We start from the raw sequence: 15,924 nt of genomic DNA, 5'->3' as shown, positions 1-15,924 counted from the left end.
GGATTGACATTTTTTTCACAAAGCTGACCTCCAAATAAAGTTCACTGGTTTTTAAGCTGATGCTTCCCTCCAGTCCTAGTTGTTGTTTCTGGAGGAAACCAGGTAAGGCCAAGAAGAGAGCTTCTCCCACTTCTGTGGGGCACAGTTCCTCCCAGAGCCCGTCAGGTATTAGCATCTGCTGCAGGTTCGTGCAAATGCCAGCTCTCCTTGCGCAGATGGATGGATGTCCTTAGGCCTATGCCAGTTAGAGACTGCTCCAGTGCTCCAATTCACCAACTTCTGCTAATGGCTCAGAGCAGGCTAAAGCTGTTCTTAGGTAAGTCCCCTCCCACAGCCCCTAACTGAGTCAGGGACAATTAGTAACTGAACGACCTCTAGGTTATCTATTTTATGAGGTACAAGGAATGCTATAAAGTGAATTGTTTTTCCAGCAGGGGCAGAAGCCAGACACCCTTGAAGTAAATTGTCCTTCATTCTTCAGAGTTCCCAAGTGGCATTTCAGAGCACAGGAATTCACTCCTCTACCCAGATGTCCTTCTCCAATGTTGACTGAGTTACATACCCAAGTTCCTAGCAGCAGATATCTCCAAAGCTCTCAGGTCCCATGCAGGTCCCCACACTAGCTCTTTCAAGGGAGAGAAACCATCCAGCACATACCTGCCTCCCAGTGCACTTGGGTTATCACAGTAAAATACATTTATATCAAGTAAAAAAAAAAAACATGATGCAGAACAAATATATACATGTACATTTCCAGAGTTCAAGTGGATATACAGTTTCCTTTAGAGGCATGTCAATACATTTCACAGCACTACAAACATCCAAGGCATCTGAGAAGTTTACAGTGGTCCCCAGTGCTACAGGAGAGAATTAAATAAAATAAAATAGTTGTGGATCACTACAAGCTAATTAGATAAATCAAGTTACAATATCGCCCTTCAGATTAAAGTGCTCTAATAGAACCAAGGCTGCAGCAAGCACAATCCTGAAGAGATTCTGCTGCCATTCATCTTGCTTCTTGCCCTCACTGAAATGAGGGCATATGCAGAAGAGAGTCTCCATTTAATTACTGCCACCATCTCAACCCATGCCCATGCCATTGACCTCTGATGGTTCTTCCCGAGGAGCGATGTCAGGATTTGACGAGACTCCATTGTAATCAGGAGGGAAAAAATGAGCAACATGAAATGCTCTAATTCCAATATGAAGTGAACAACAGTGAAATTACCTGAAAAACTTGAAGTGGTGCTGAGTTACAAAGGATGCAGGTACCTAGCTTAAAAAAAAATATGTATTAGTCTAATTTTTAAAATATAGTCATCCAAAAATAAGTATCATCTTCCTTGTTCCCCACAATTTTTTTTCCTGGTGCTGGGAATGGAACCCAGGGCCTCCCACATGTAGGCAAATGTTCTGCATTGAGCTACATCCCCAGCCCCTGTCTGCAATTTTCTAACAAGGGTGTAAAATGCCTGTGAGTCTGTTCATGAAGGAAAACAAAAAAGAAGCAATGGTTTAAAGACCAAAGCATTTCTGTTCTGTTTTTAAATTTTATCAATTAAATTAAGCCCTGCACATCAACTCTTGCAATATTCTGGGCGTAACTTGGGTTTCCTTTCAGGCAGTGACATGCAGTATTTAGAGGACAAGTCATATGGATGCATCTCTAGCCCTTCAGGGTCCAGGTCTGTGGTTTCTCATGACCCACAAGATTAAAGGTTCCTGCTTCCTCTTTCCTTGAGGTACTGAGGACAGAACCCAGGACCGTGCATATGCTAGTCAAGAGCTCTACCACTGAGCTATACCCCAGCCCCAGCCTTATTCATCTTGAGGAGTCAGTGGGTCCTGGCACCCCTCCAGGAAATGCTGCCAAGGAAAACAGCAAGCCAAGCAAAGGCACAGGCCGGAATGGCCAAAGCAATCTTACCTATTCTATACCTGTTAGAACTATTTTAGTAAGAGCTTGGATCACTTAATCCCTTATCAAGGCACTGATGAGGGCAGTGCAGCCAGTAGGAACCTTGACTTTGACCAACTTTCCCTAGTTGAGTGAAAAGTGATTCTCTAAGTCCCATATTCTACTTTTCGCATCCCCAAGAGAAAGGACCTATGGATATTTTAAGGTTAGAGAGTAGTGGAATCTGATGTTTAGAAGAGTTGGTTTGTTCAGAATCTAAAAGGCACACTCAAGAGGATTTCCCTAAATGACTGCTCCAGTCAAAAAAAAAAAAAAAGAAAGAAAAAAGAAAAAGAAAGAAACAAGAAGCAAGTCTGAGAAGTATGGTAAGTTTACATGGTATCAGAATTCAATATCTGCAACCAAAAAGCTACACCTGAGCTGCTTAAAGGCCAAGACAAAAACACATAACAGCACCAATTGCACAGTCCTTTTCTCATCTCACCCCAAACTGTAATGGCTGGAGATATGTATTTGAAAAAGCTCAATATCAAAGAAAGACAACCCCACTGTTAAAAGATATTAGTATCTCTGGTGCCATCTGAATCTCTGACTCAGGATTAGTTCTTAAGACCATGTTTCTGGTGTGCATAAAATATTTACAACCTAGTTTAAGGCACGGTGGCATCTGAAAATAAAACCCTGGGAATGTACAGCAAAAGATTCATTGTAATAATTAACCTGGTTTCAACTGGTAGAATTAACTGTTGACAGATAACACACAAAGGAGATGGTGATTTGGAGTCTGTTGGCTGATTATCAGGCATACCATGTTCTTGACCTCAAGAGCAGGTGGAAACAAACTCACAAAAACATCTCAGTGTTTTATTCTCTGCAGTTCACATCTTTCCTGCTTTTTTGCCAACCTGAGCCGGAATTCGGAGGATGTTGGGGGTTTCTTCCATGACTCTGACAAGCAGATTGTCAATGTAGTCTTCCAGCTCTCGAACCTGAAACTCCTTTTTGCTTATGGTTTCCTTCTGTTTGAGGACCAACTGGATCAATTCATCGTGAGTCAGCTGTGCATAGGCAAAGGCAGGGTCCGAAGGATTGTATTTCTTTGGAGAAGGGAGAAATGGGGGAAAGATTATAAAAATCAGCATAGATATCAAATATTTAAAAGGATACAAAAGAGGAAAATGTTTATTAGTGACCTAAGTCTCTTGAAACTCTGTTTTCAATGCACAGTAAAAACAGGTTGTTGATTGATGAAGTTTCTATAAGAGGCGAGTAAGAAATATTTTAGACTTTGTGGACCATATATGGACTCTACTGCATGTTTTATTTAGTTTTGGGGTTTTTTAAAATGGTTTTTAAAAATATAAAAAAAACAGGGACTGAGGGTGTAGCTCAGTGGTAGAGGCTATCATGTGCAAGGTCCTAGGTTTGATCCCTAGCACTGCAAAAGAAAAACAGTAAAAACCACACTAGGCTCACAGATCACAAACATCTGGACTTGACTTTGGTTTGGGGGTTTCAAAAATTATTTCCACAATTAGGAGTTGAACAACTGTGGTAGAGCACTTGCCTAGCATGCTGGAGGCCCTAGGTCTCATCACCAGCATTGCAAGCAAAAAAAAGGAAAAAGAAATGAAATTAGCCAGGTATGATGGCGCAAACCTGTAGTCTCAGCTACTCGGGAGGCTGAGGCAGGAGGATCTCTTGAGCCCACAAGTGAGACCCCCATATAAAAAAAAAAAAAAAGTAATCATTGGAGGACTTCAATCCTCCCAAAGAGTGTGTACTGTCAATGCAGGGCTGGAGACAAGCACCAAGGAAGAGGGGGACTATGAAGAATCATGTAAGAGAGGGTGCAGGAAGGTGTTCTCCTGCCAACATAACAGAACACTGGTCATCCCAGATGGCCTGCTTCTACCTAAGCTACACTGAGAAGAATGTGGTGATTAGGTCAATGCAGTGGCCACTCAAAGACCCCACTTGAAGTCACTTCATCTCAAAAAATATGCGGTCAAAGCCAAGTGCCACTAGGCCACAGTCATCACTGGCAGCCATCTAGGACATGCCCTCTGGGTACACAGTGGCCCGTCCCAGAGCTGAATGTTCCCACTCCTGATGAGGGCAAGAGCCCTGCACAGTTGCTGTGTTGCTCTTCCTTATCAGCATTTATAATCTGGGACCACAGGAGTTCAACCACAAGCCAAGAAGCCTGAACCACAAGGAAACAAATGTAGATTAAAAAGAAGTACAAGTTGTACCAAGTCTCCATGAAGAAAGAAATAAGTGACTTTTCTGGTCGGCTTAAGAGATTTACAACTTTAAGGAAACAAGATCCTGGAGCAACCACAAGATGATTTTTTGCCTATAGAATTCAAGCAATAACAGTTTCATTGCCCTGAGGGTCTAACAGTTTCACTAACTACTAGGAAGGCTAAGAAACTGCCTTCTCCAGGTTTTAAGAAGCTAAGTCAAGGGCAAAATCAACACTCACTGTTCAATTACCCAACAGAAGCCCAACACAGTCAGTGAAGTAAACTGCTTGCATGCAAGCCAGAATTTGGACTTGGAATCCCATCCCTCCCACTTTGACCAGGAACAAAACTTCATGACTGCAATACTAACTTAGAAATACACACTGACATGTGCATATACAGAGTGGGTTTTAACCCAACTCAGATTGTACATAAATAAATGAGATGTTGGACTACTTCTGAAACCTGCGTCTCCCTTAATCCCTCATTATTTTAGCTGGTTGAAAGCATACATTCCTAGGGCATCTCCTCTGTACCTCAGTTAGTGTTTTGTTTTCATTTTCAGTGCTAGGGATCAAACCCAGAGCTTATCACACCCCAGGCAAGCACTGCACTGAGCTATACTCCCAGCCTAGTCACTCTTTTTGTGACTTCCAAAACTATATTCAAAAAATTGTATGTATGGAAGAGTTCTGGAGATTGGTAGCACAACAATATGAATGTCCCTAACACTACCACACTACCTTAAAAATGATGAGATGGGATTATGTGTATTTTACCACACAAATAGTCCCATGTCCACTTATAGTCTGTATCAAGGAAAAAAAAGTCATCTTTGTAAATAAGGGCCAAGAATATACCCTCAAAGGTTTTTTGTTTTCGCAGTACTGGAATTTAAGCCTAGCGGCACACTACCACTGACCTATGTTTTCAACCCATTTTTTACTTTATTTTGAGGCCAAAAAAAAAAAATCTTTTTCCTGGGATGGGAGTGAAACTCAGAAGCTGAGCATTCACAAGGTCCTGAGTTCAATCTCCAGCACTATAATCAATCGATTTATTTCTCCTCAAAATAACAATAATAGGGCTGGGGAGATAGCTCAGTCGGTAGAGTGCTTGCCTTGCAAGCACAAGGCCCTGGGTTCAATCCCCAGCACCGAAAAATAAATAAATAAATAAATAATGATATTTTTTAATTATAAAAGGAATATCTGTCTCACAGGGTTAGATTCATAAGGCGTATAGTATTCTATTATTACTATTTTGTGAGCATTTCCCATCATTAAATTTTAGTTAAAATTGTTTTCATAGATTATTAAAATTCCATTATATTTCAACCATCTCTTTTGTTATTTCGATTTTCCCAATTACATATAAAATTTTTATTAAAATGCATGAGCCTACAGCTTTGGTCATATCTCTAAATATTTCCTTAAGATAAACACCTAGAATTGAAAAGGCAAACACACTTAAGATACTTCATACAAACTGTCAACCAGCTCTTTAAGTTCGATTCTATAATCAAAAGGAAAGATATACAGGATTTTGAAATCATTTGGCAATCCTATTTATGTGATTTAAAAGAAAAATTATAATGCAATCCAGCCTTTCAAAAAGTGAGCAAGGGTCAGAGAGAGGAAGAGGCACAGAGATAACACCCACTAATACAAGAAAGAACGGTGCTCATTGTCATGTATTTCCTATTGGGATCCAGCTTTACACTGGATTTTGCTTTTTACATAGTTGCAATAATGACATACAGTCAAATGCATACCCAACTTTTTCCATGTAATATAATAGAAGATTTTAGGATCTAGTTGTCTTTATTATTGTAAAACAGAAGTGTTAAAGCCACCTGGGTAAACAACACAGTCCTAATTAGAAATCATCTCTGAAGAATGGAGGCCCTGAAACAATAGCCAAGGGAAAATCACTGTATAATGATGAACTAGGCTTCCCTAAGTTTAGCTGTGCAATTTCTTTCCCTAACCTCTCTCTTATTTTGCAACATTCCTAAGAGTACTTATTTTTTATAAATACTGCTTTATGCCTAGTACAAAGTGTCTATTATATAGCAGACCAATAGTATAGTCTCCAGGGGATTTTCCACATTTACAAAGAATATTTATGAGGGAGGGTCCAGGACCAAAAGATTAGAGGCAGGCAGAGGGGCAGCAGTAGGGTGTACATATCAGGGCAAAATAAGTAGTGTTGCTTTTGTTTTGAGGCAAGTCACTCCATTAATCAGTTCCAGGAGATAGACCTCTGATTAAATGAGCTTTGAAGAGTAAATAAAATGGAAGCCTAGAATCTTTTCAATTTCCTCAAAACAAGGTGTCTGTTTCTCCCTGGGTTCAACCTGCAGCACCAAAATAAACAAGCAAAACCAGAAAGAGCCACAAAGAACTTCGCAGTGAAAGGAAGAGGGGATGTAAGGCTGCTATATGACTCCAATTTTCATTCTGGTCACCTTTATGTTTTTCTTTCACCTGATGTCCTGGTAAATGTTATTAACACCAGGAAGACAGTTACTGCTGCTTTGACCTGCAACAATCACACAGAAGCCAGCCAAGCAGAGCTGGTCGTTTTATAGTAAGTATACATTTTTAAGCTAGAGCTAAAATATAGTAGGTACTCAGTCTGGTCACTGTAGGTAATGTGGAGAACAGTGCCTACCACCTGCCCTGTCGCCATGTTCTACCAGGGAAGAGAGGGCAAGGGGGCTGAATGAGGCTACCTTGTTTTCAGCAATAATTAGTTATCACTGTTCAGTCTCTTTTGCTGAAGGCTCAGATCTCCAGTCTCAGAGCATCTTTATCCCAGCTCCTCATGGCAGGAGTACAATGAAGACAGAGGGAGTAACAACACCTAGCACTTAAAAAAATGCTTTCAGGGGCTGGGGATGTGGCTCAGTGGTAGAGTGCTTGCCTAGAATGCCCAAGGCCTTGGTCCCCAGTACAACAACAACAACAACAACAAAGTTCAGTGTCACAAGTAGAGATTTTTATTTCAAAAACCAAAATGATGCCCTGGAGTCCAAGGAATTAAAAGACCTATGACTATATGAAACTTTATAGCTGCCTGAATTAAGATAAAAAGTTTTTTTTTTTTTTTTAATCTTTTTTTTGCAGTGCTGGGGATGGAACCCAGGGACACACACATGCTAGGCAAGCACTCTACTGCTGAGCTACACCCCCAGCTCAATAAAGTTTATTTCTACAGACTTATAGAAATAAATAATCAGTTCCCAATGATCAGTAGGAAGTTTCTCTCCACATATTTGAAATACAATATGTCCTTGCCCACTGAAGGTCACTGTTTCTCTGTAAACCATTCTCTTCCAGTTTGTGTGATAATGAGTCAAAGACCAGGTCTTTGCAACACAGCAGTATTCTAAATCCTTCAGATTTTAAAACAAAAAGAGTACTGGTGTTCAGCTCAGTGGCAGACTACACATTCAGCATGCTCGAGGCCCAGGGTCCCATCCCCAGTGCAAAAAAACCCGCCAAAACAAAACAAAAAAAACCTTAGGAACTATTCTAGAGTAAAATACACCGAAGAGACAACTACCTGCAGTGAGTGATCCTGAACTACTAAAATAACTAAATAGGTCACTATTGGGATAATGGAGAAACTGAAATATGTACTACAGACGAGAAAACTGTATTGTACCAATGTTAAGTTTATAGACTGTCCTTAGAATTATGCATTTAAGTACTTAAGGGTTAAAAAAAAAGGCATAATGTATACAACATGCTTTCAAATGGTTTAGACAAAAAGTTACATGTGTGTCTGTATATATACATATAGGGAGAAGGGGAAGGAGAAAAAGCAGAGAGGGTAAGGATGAAAAAGCAAATCTGGTCAACTGTTAAGAACTGGTGAATCCAGAGAAGGGGCATACAGGAGTTCTTTGTACTATTGTTGCAACTTCTTTTATATTTGAAATTATTTCAAAATAAAGTTATAAAACAAGTACATCTAAGCAACAATCACAATTCAAGAATTTTATATTCTTGCCAAAAGATAAAAAGGAAACATGGGGAAAAAGAAAGCAACCGACTTGAACGGGCCAGATTGTGGGGACATTTTCTTCTCAGTAAGAAGTACCAGGAGCTGGGGATGTAGCTCAGTGATAGAGCACTTGCCCAACATATGCAAGTTCTTGGGTTCAATCCCCAGCACTTTGAAACATAGAAATTTAAAGTAAATAAGAAGAAATGCCAGTTTCAGTCATACTGAGACAATTTCAACCATGAATAGGTAACTTTAAGAGAAAAAGTAACTATCCATCCAGTAGAGGGCTTCTAGGCTATCCAAAGGCTCAAGTGAACCTCCAGCCTCAGCATCCTGAGCCTCCTAGGAGTACAGGTGTGTGACTCCATGAGCCTGGACATGACTGTTTTGTAGATCCCTAACTAACATGGCAACTCCTTAAAACACATACCTTCATCATGGCTTCGTTGATCAAGTTCTCATTGATGATGGTAGCAGTTCCCAAGCTGGAGTTAGCAATCTTGGTGGCTGTTGTATTCATTGGTTTCACAGGGTGAAGTCTAAAGAGAAGGGGGAAAGGACCCTTAAGCCTTTCTGTAACCACAAAACCAAGAAATAGCCCATTTTAAAGATGGCAGCCAGCAAGTCAGATAAGAGGGTGGGAGAGTAGTGACACTGTTTACACCTCCATCCAGCATATACTCCAAGGTCTCAGTTCCTGTGGAAATGAAAGCAGGCAGGACTAGGCAGCCACAAGAAAGCCAGCAAAGCACATCCTTCACCGGGTGTTTGGATGTCCTTGGGAGCCCTTTAGTCTTGTTATGAGTGTTAGAAGGGATGAAAAGACAGTCTCATGCTAGCAGTGTAGCTCAATGGCAGAATGTGTACCTGGCATACATAAGGTCCTGGGTTCAATCCCCAGAGCCTTAAAAAAAGAAGAAGAAGAAAGAAGACAGTATCTTAATTTTGGTGGTAACTATAGCCTAGGCCTCCACTGAAGAACTCTCTGCAGAGCTCTCTATGCTTCTGCAGTAAAGAACAAGTTCAGAACAAATGTGCCAGCTGTTCAACACCACTAGATTCTACTGCTCTATCTCAGTCGTTTCTGAGACTTAATACACTGGTCACACTACATTTCTGCAACTGGAGAATTCCAAATCTGACTGTGTAGAACAACTCCTAAGCTATCTTTGAAGAGTATTGCTACATTCTTGCTACAAATAAAGCAGTCTTGAGGTATCCTCACCACAAGGGACAGACCCTGTCAAAAGGCCCTGCCAGCAAAACAGGCAGACTACAACATGAGGACATCCATGTGGTCTGAAAGCCATAACCTCTATAGGTAAAAGCAAAGGGGGGACATCTCTCCCATTCACAAATACAATCTCCCCATCTCTCACCTGTGCTTGGCTGCCCCAGTTCCAGCGCTTGGCTGAGCTGAGACTGGATGTGTCTCTGAGGGTGAGACCCAGGCCTGAAGAAGCGGCTTCCTCTTGCCAAAATTGTCAACTTTACCAGCGGAGCCCTCTGCTGTTGGTTTTTTTTGAGATTCTGCTGTACTGGTGTGGTAAGTGTTGGAATGTGGAGAGCTAGGGAGAGAGTGTATGGCAGGAAAGGTCTCAGAAAGGGAGGGGCTGTGCACAGGAGATTCCAGGGATAGGCCAGGAGGCTGACTTAGCCTCTCATCTCCCTTTGGTCTTTCTTCCTTGCTGCTGTCATAGACTGGCAGCTGTTTATCCACACTTGAGTTCTTGCCAAGATGTGGTTCATGAATTCCTAAAGCTGCCATCTGCTCTGAAGGAGCTACTGTGGGGGCTTTTGACCTGCAGTCATGCAGATTCTCCATGGTTGCTGACCCATCTGCCCCACTACTCAGTCCTTCTCCAGTCTTGGGACAGGGAGGAAACGTGAGTAAGGATGAAGCTGTTGCTTCAGCCAGCTTTGCTGTATTCCTGTCTTCTTCAACCTGATCTACTCTTTCATCATCTGAGGCCACTTCAGGAATGGAAGGAAGGGTCAAATTCAGATCAGCCATGATGGGGGACTTCACATCTGAGGCAGATCCAAGGCCACTCAGGGGGTTAGACAACAAACCTTCATGATCACTGGCTTTGCTCTGATATTGAGCCATAAGGGCATTGTTCCCCTCAATCCTGAAGAGTAGGGTGCCTTTCACAGAGCTGGCTTCACTTTTGGGGTCTTCTGAGGAACCCTCACCACTAGAAGGAGTGAGAAGGTGATCTTCCATGGGTGCTGGGGCACTGCAAGCATGGGCCACGGCCACAGATTCCCTCTCTGAGTTTTCTGCATGGAGACACCCAGGAGGCTCTGCATCAGGCACCTCTTCCTCAGCAGCCCCTTCAGAAGTCACCTCCTGGGGATTATTTTTGTCTTCTTCTCCCAACCAAGTATGTTTCTCTGCCTCCTCTTCTGTGAAGAGCTGCTCAGAAAACGATACATGTTTCTTGACTCTCTTTTGGCCCTCACTGGCATTCAGACCCATCTCTTCCTGTTTCTGCATCATGGCATCAAATGGGGGCGCTGCTTCCCCAGTTGCAGAAGTCATCCCACCATCCCTAATTTTGTCATCTCTCCCCATGGTAGGCTTCCCAGCAGGGCTTACATTTCCATCACTGTTGAGGGAAAGCACAAGTGGGACTTCATGGGCCTCTTTAGATGAGGGGATGTGGTCTTGTTTGGGGGAGGAAACTTTCAGAAGTTCTTTTGGTTGCTCCCCTTCAGGATGCTCCAGGAGATGCTTTCCTGGTTCATCACTGCTGGCATTCTTCCCCTTGCCTGTCTCACTGATCTTCCCCCTTGGAGAATCTTCCATTTCTTTCCATGCTGAGATGGGTGGCTGTTTAAAAAGTGATCCCAGGGCAGAAGACATGGTACTTGGAAGTGGTGTTAAACACTCCTTTTGCAATTCTGTTTTAAGGAGCAAAGATGGTTCTTCAGAACTGGCTTGGTCCTGGTCTGTGGGGAGCCAGTGTTCGATTGGGGTAGATGTGGAAATTGGAGCTACTATGGGAGATGATGAGGAAGAGAAGACAGAGGGACTTTCAGAGGACTGTGTCTCTGAACTACGCCCCAATTCAGAAGTGACAGGGGCCTGATCAGAACTGGAAGGAAGAGCAGAAAAAGAAAGAGGAGAGTCAGGGGAAGAAGGAAGCCTGGCTTTGGGCTGAACCTCTGGAGACACTTCCAGTCTGCAAAAAGGACAAAATAAAATCTGCAGGTCAGTTGCAGATGCATGATAACAAACAGAAACATGTACAAATAAAGTTGTTCAAAGAGGGAGAATTTTTTTACCTAAGGGGAAGTATTCAGATGAAATTAAAAGGAATACCAATTTTTAAATACAAAAGGGACACTTTGGAGGAGGTCCTAGAGATTGAACCCAGGGCCTTGAGCATACACTATATCACTGAGCTACATCCCTAACCCCTAAAAGGGACACTTATATCACCAAGCATGTCTACCACACAAAGGTCTGTTGCAACAGGAATGGAAAGACCCTGGTAAAGCAGCAGCCTGCAGTTCCCTTTGGTGATTAACACAAAGCCCTAGCATTTGATCATGAAGGGCAAAAAGCATCTAAAACGTTCAAAGCAGTAAAAGAAGTAACACAAGGAAATGGGAACAGATTTTGAAGAGAATGATGTGTGTGTGTGTGTGCACGATCAGAGCAAACAGAATCTTAAAAAAAAAAATTTCTTATCCCCCAGATCACAGAAATATTGCTAATGTACATGAGTTATGTAGAAAAGCAGGAGCCCCTCGAGGCTTAGGCAGGGTTTCTCAACCAAATGCAGAGGAAACACAGTGAACCATCACAGGAACACTCAAGAGTAGACTGAGGGTCTCTCCTGCCAGCAAATCAAGGCCAAAGTGCAAGGAGGAAAAACAGCATCTTCCTCAAAGGGTGATGTGCACTAAGAACTTAATAAACATAGGTTGTGCACGCATGAAGCAGCCCTAACCTGGTATTTTGAACACACACATTCAGAATCTCCCACAAACCATCACATTTTGCTGGGGTCTAATTAGCTTATTGAGAAGGACAACTCAGGTCTGCTGGGCAGTGGCTTTTGGGCTGTGAAATGACACTGCATTTTGTGCAGGGCAGGCCACATAGGCAGTAGGGACCCATGAAAACAAACATTGGAATAACACACCTTTGGCACATATGGGTACCATCACGGGACAGGCCAGATTTACTCTAATAGAGGCCCTGCTGAATGCCACAGAGAACAAGGAGGAAAGACCCTGGGTAAGAAGAGCAAAGACTTACCTAGGCTTAACAGCTTTGGTTTGGGGAGCCCTTGCAGAGGGAACAGGTAGCTTTGGTTCAGACTTGGACTCGAGTCTGGCTTCTGGTTCTGAGATCTGCACATCTTCAAAGGGGTTCAAGGAGTTACCCCGTCCAGAGGCTTCAGCTGCAGCATCTTTCTCAGAACTTCTCATGAGGTCTTCTTCCCTCAGCTGTGCTTCCATGAGAGTACCTTCCTTCTCCTTCCATGGGATGCTGGGAGGGCTTTCGCTTTCACTGCCCTTGGTCACATCCTTCTTTCCTGTCACCAGAGAAAGCAAAGAGGACTTCTTGCTCTCCTGCTTCTTGCTGTCTTTGGCTTCTTTTGTAGCCTCCGAATTCGATGAAGCCATGTTTTCCCTATTGTCACCACTAGACAGTGGTCGGTAGGATGGCAGAGACATGGACTTCATGGACTCCTTGATGGAGGCATCAGACAGCCACCTATCATAAGACATGCTGTCTCCTTCCCCAGGCTCCTTCCAAGAACGAGCAGCCAGGTTTTCAGTAGATGAGAACAAATGCTTCTTCCTGAAGCCCTGGGGGGATGGGGAAGAAGAAGGGCTGCTTTCCTTGGTCTCATTCTTGGCTTCTGCCTGCTCCAGGTAAACATGGTTCCCATTGATACAGACATTAGAGCGGGAAAGTGTGTCATTCTTGGACCGAAGGCCCCCAAGAAAGGAGAGTCCTTCCTTCTTGGGAAGGCTGAAGTTGATCTGGCTCAGCTGCTTAGGGTCTGCACTTGCTGTTTTCTTGTGGGATATGACTGGGAAGAAAAACAAAAAAGAGGGGATAAGAAATTAAACTAGTTGGGGTTAGGGCTAGGGCTCAGTGGCAGAGTGCTAGCTTAACATGCCCAAAGCACTGGGAAGGGAAAGGGAAAGGTAAAAGGAAGAGAGAGAAAAATTAAACGTGTGGTTTACAATAGGAGGTGCTGGTATCTGTCAATGTCGAGATACATTTTTGGTTGTCATAACTGTGGGGAGGGGTGCTATTTATTGGCACCTAGCAGGTAGAGCCCAAGGATGCTACCAAACAACCTCAATGTATATAGGAAAGTCCCCTACAACAAAAATTATCTGGCCTCAGGCAACAATGCTAAGATTGAGAAATCCTAACCCAATGGCAGAGGCAGCACTGGGTAGAGCAGCAAAATCTGGTCACTAGCAAGGATTTAGTCACTGAAGTTCAAGTCCAAAATATACAATTAATTCAAAATGAAGGGAACTGGATCACTTAAAGACATATCCCATGGGGGTAGACATGTAGTAGTAGTAATGGTTCATTAATCGTCTGATGAATTAAAGAAATATCAAAATTATGATAAGGTTCCATGGTTTTATCCTTAAAAAAAAAAAAAAAGGAAAAGAAAAGAAAACTGCAAATCAATAGAACTTGGATGCACTCATCCTGTTAGCTCCACATTCTAGTATGAATGTATATACACTGCAGAACAAGACACGTTGGAAAAGGCATCATATACATTCTTAGAAACTAGAAGGTTTAGGCCAGGCAGGGTAGTATAGGCTTACCCTGTAATCCCAGTTATGTGGGAGGCTGAGGCAGGAGAATTCCAAGTTCAGGACCAGGCTGGACAACTTAGCAAGACTGTCTCAAAATAAAAAGGACTAAGGGTATAGCTCAGTGGTATAGCACTTGCCTAGCATGCACAAGGCCCTGGGTTCAATTCCCAGTGTTTCAAAAAAAAAAAGGAAAAAGGAAGAGAAAACCATCACCATCATCCAGCATCCACTACTGCCCACCACTACCATCACCCTGGAAGTAACTCAGGAAGTGAACTAAAATCTTTCTCTTAAGATCTGTTTATTCTCTCTTAAAGAAATGTAGGTAAGCTGAGAAAGAGGGAAGGGAAGGCAGAAACTCACTGTCTGAGGCAGAGGAGGAGGACTCATCCTCATTGTCATCATCCTCCCACCGGGACTGGAAGTCTCCAGGACGAAGTAGCACTTTGTCTGGCTTTGAAGTAGGCAGGACAGACATAGACTGAGAAAGTGGTGTTTTCTGCAAATTCGACTTGGAGAACAAGGTTTTGATCTTTGATTTCTTCTTCTTGTCTTTGGAAAAAGACTCATCATCACTGTCTACTGAGGGTGACATGCTGGGGACTATGGCCGAAGTGGTATCTGATGCACTATCCTTATTCTTCCCTTTGATCTTGTCCTTCAGTTTTCCAAATGGATTCCGAGACTTGTCTTTCATGGAGAGATCAAACATGCTAGCAGTCATGTTGTTCCTCATAAACTGGATGTCAACCTCAATTTCTCCTCGCTCCTTATCCTTCTTTCCTGGTTTGGATTTCAAGGTATACCACCTAAGAGGAGAAAGGCTGAGAGGTCAGCTTGGATGGTAGAGTCTGGTTCACTATGCTATCTAACCGGCCTCTCCTCTCTGCTGCTCCAGCATCTTCTATAAACACATTTTTATGCTTTCACTTTGAGGAGTAGCAGTCAGGGAAGGGGAGGAGTACAGAACTTGAACATTTTATTTTTGAGATTTTTGCCTCTGCACTAGGTAAAGATATAATCTGATGTGGAACGTGGTGTACAATCATCTTTTTCTTTTTTTTTTCCAGTGCTGGGGAGTGAACCAAGGGCTTCAAGCATTGTAGGTAAGGATGCTACCACTAGCTACATTTCTAGCCTTTAAAATCCTGATCCAAAAAAGAACTATTTCTAAAAATGCAGAACCAGGCATGGTGGCATGCAACTGTAGTACTAGCTACTCAAGAGGCTGAAAGAAGGATCACGTGAGCCCAGTAGTTTGAGACCAGTCAGGGGAACATGGAAAATTCTGTTTCAAAAAAAGTAAGTAAAATGAAAAGAAAAAAGAAAAATATAAAGGCTCAAATCTCTTCTGATGACATATTTTTCTTTAATAAGGTAAAAATTCAAAGATCAGGCGCAAACAGCTAAGGAGGTTGTATGCAAATTTATATGTAAATCTAAGAGGAAATTAAGAGTTTGTAGAAAAGTATAATGCCTGCCAGGAAACACGGAACATACAAGATGGATGTACAAAAAAAAAAAAAAGGGGGGGGGGGGAGGGGGAATAAAAGAGTCACAAAACAACAAAAACTAAATGATATATGATTCTACTTATATCAGGTCCCTAGTGTAGTCAAATTCATTGATACAGAAAGAATGATGGGGCCAGGAGTTGGGGGAAGGCAGGAGGGAGGTTGATGTTTGAAGGGTGACCTCTACTTCAAGTTGGGGAAAATGAAAAAGCTCTGAAGATGGATGGTGGCGATATTACATAACAATGTGAACAAATGTACAAAAACCACAGAGCTGTATACTTTAAATGGTTAAAATGGTAAATTTGGAGCTAAGAGTGTGGCTCAGTGGTAAAGTACTTGCCTAGCACATGTGAGGCCCTGGGTTCAATCCTAATTCCTGAAAAAACATGTAAATTTTATGCTTATGTAT

At 42.4% G+C, this 15,924-nt stretch overlaps 1 protein-coding gene across 3 annotated transcripts in view; it reads right to left on the bottom strand.

Moving 5' to 3' along the window:
* Positions 1-540: 540 nt before the first annotated feature.
* Positions 541-15,924, bottom strand: part of RAB11FIP1 (RAB11 family interacting protein 1) — a 30,012-nt gene continuing 14,628 nt past the window's right edge. The window contains exons 2-6 of one of the 3 annotated variants that reach the window (XM_079140510.1): positions 14,362-14,807; positions 12,458-13,241; positions 9,564-11,372; positions 8,615-8,723; positions 541-3,015 (exon numbers count right to left, since the gene is read on the bottom strand). In XM_079140510.1, the coding sequence (XP_078996636.1) occupies positions 2,797-3,015; positions 8,615-8,723; positions 9,564-11,372; positions 12,458-13,241; positions 14,362-14,807 (3,367 nt within the window). In that variant the 3' untranslated portion in view covers positions 541-2,796. The remainder of the gene's footprint in view (positions 3,016-8,614; positions 8,724-9,563; positions 11,373-12,457; positions 13,242-14,361; positions 14,808-15,924) is intronic. The other 2 variants (XM_079140511.1, XM_079140512.1) reach the window with 2 other exon arrangements.

The sequence above is a fragment of the Sciurus vulgaris genome (assembly GCF_902686455.1).
Source record: "Sciurus vulgaris genome assembly, chromosome: 5".
Lineage (NCBI taxonomy): Eukaryota > Metazoa > Chordata > Mammalia > Rodentia > Sciuridae > Sciurus > Sciurus vulgaris.
The sequence above is the reverse complement of the archived record's forward strand: the minus strand, read 5'-3'. Positions and strand labels throughout refer to the sequence as shown.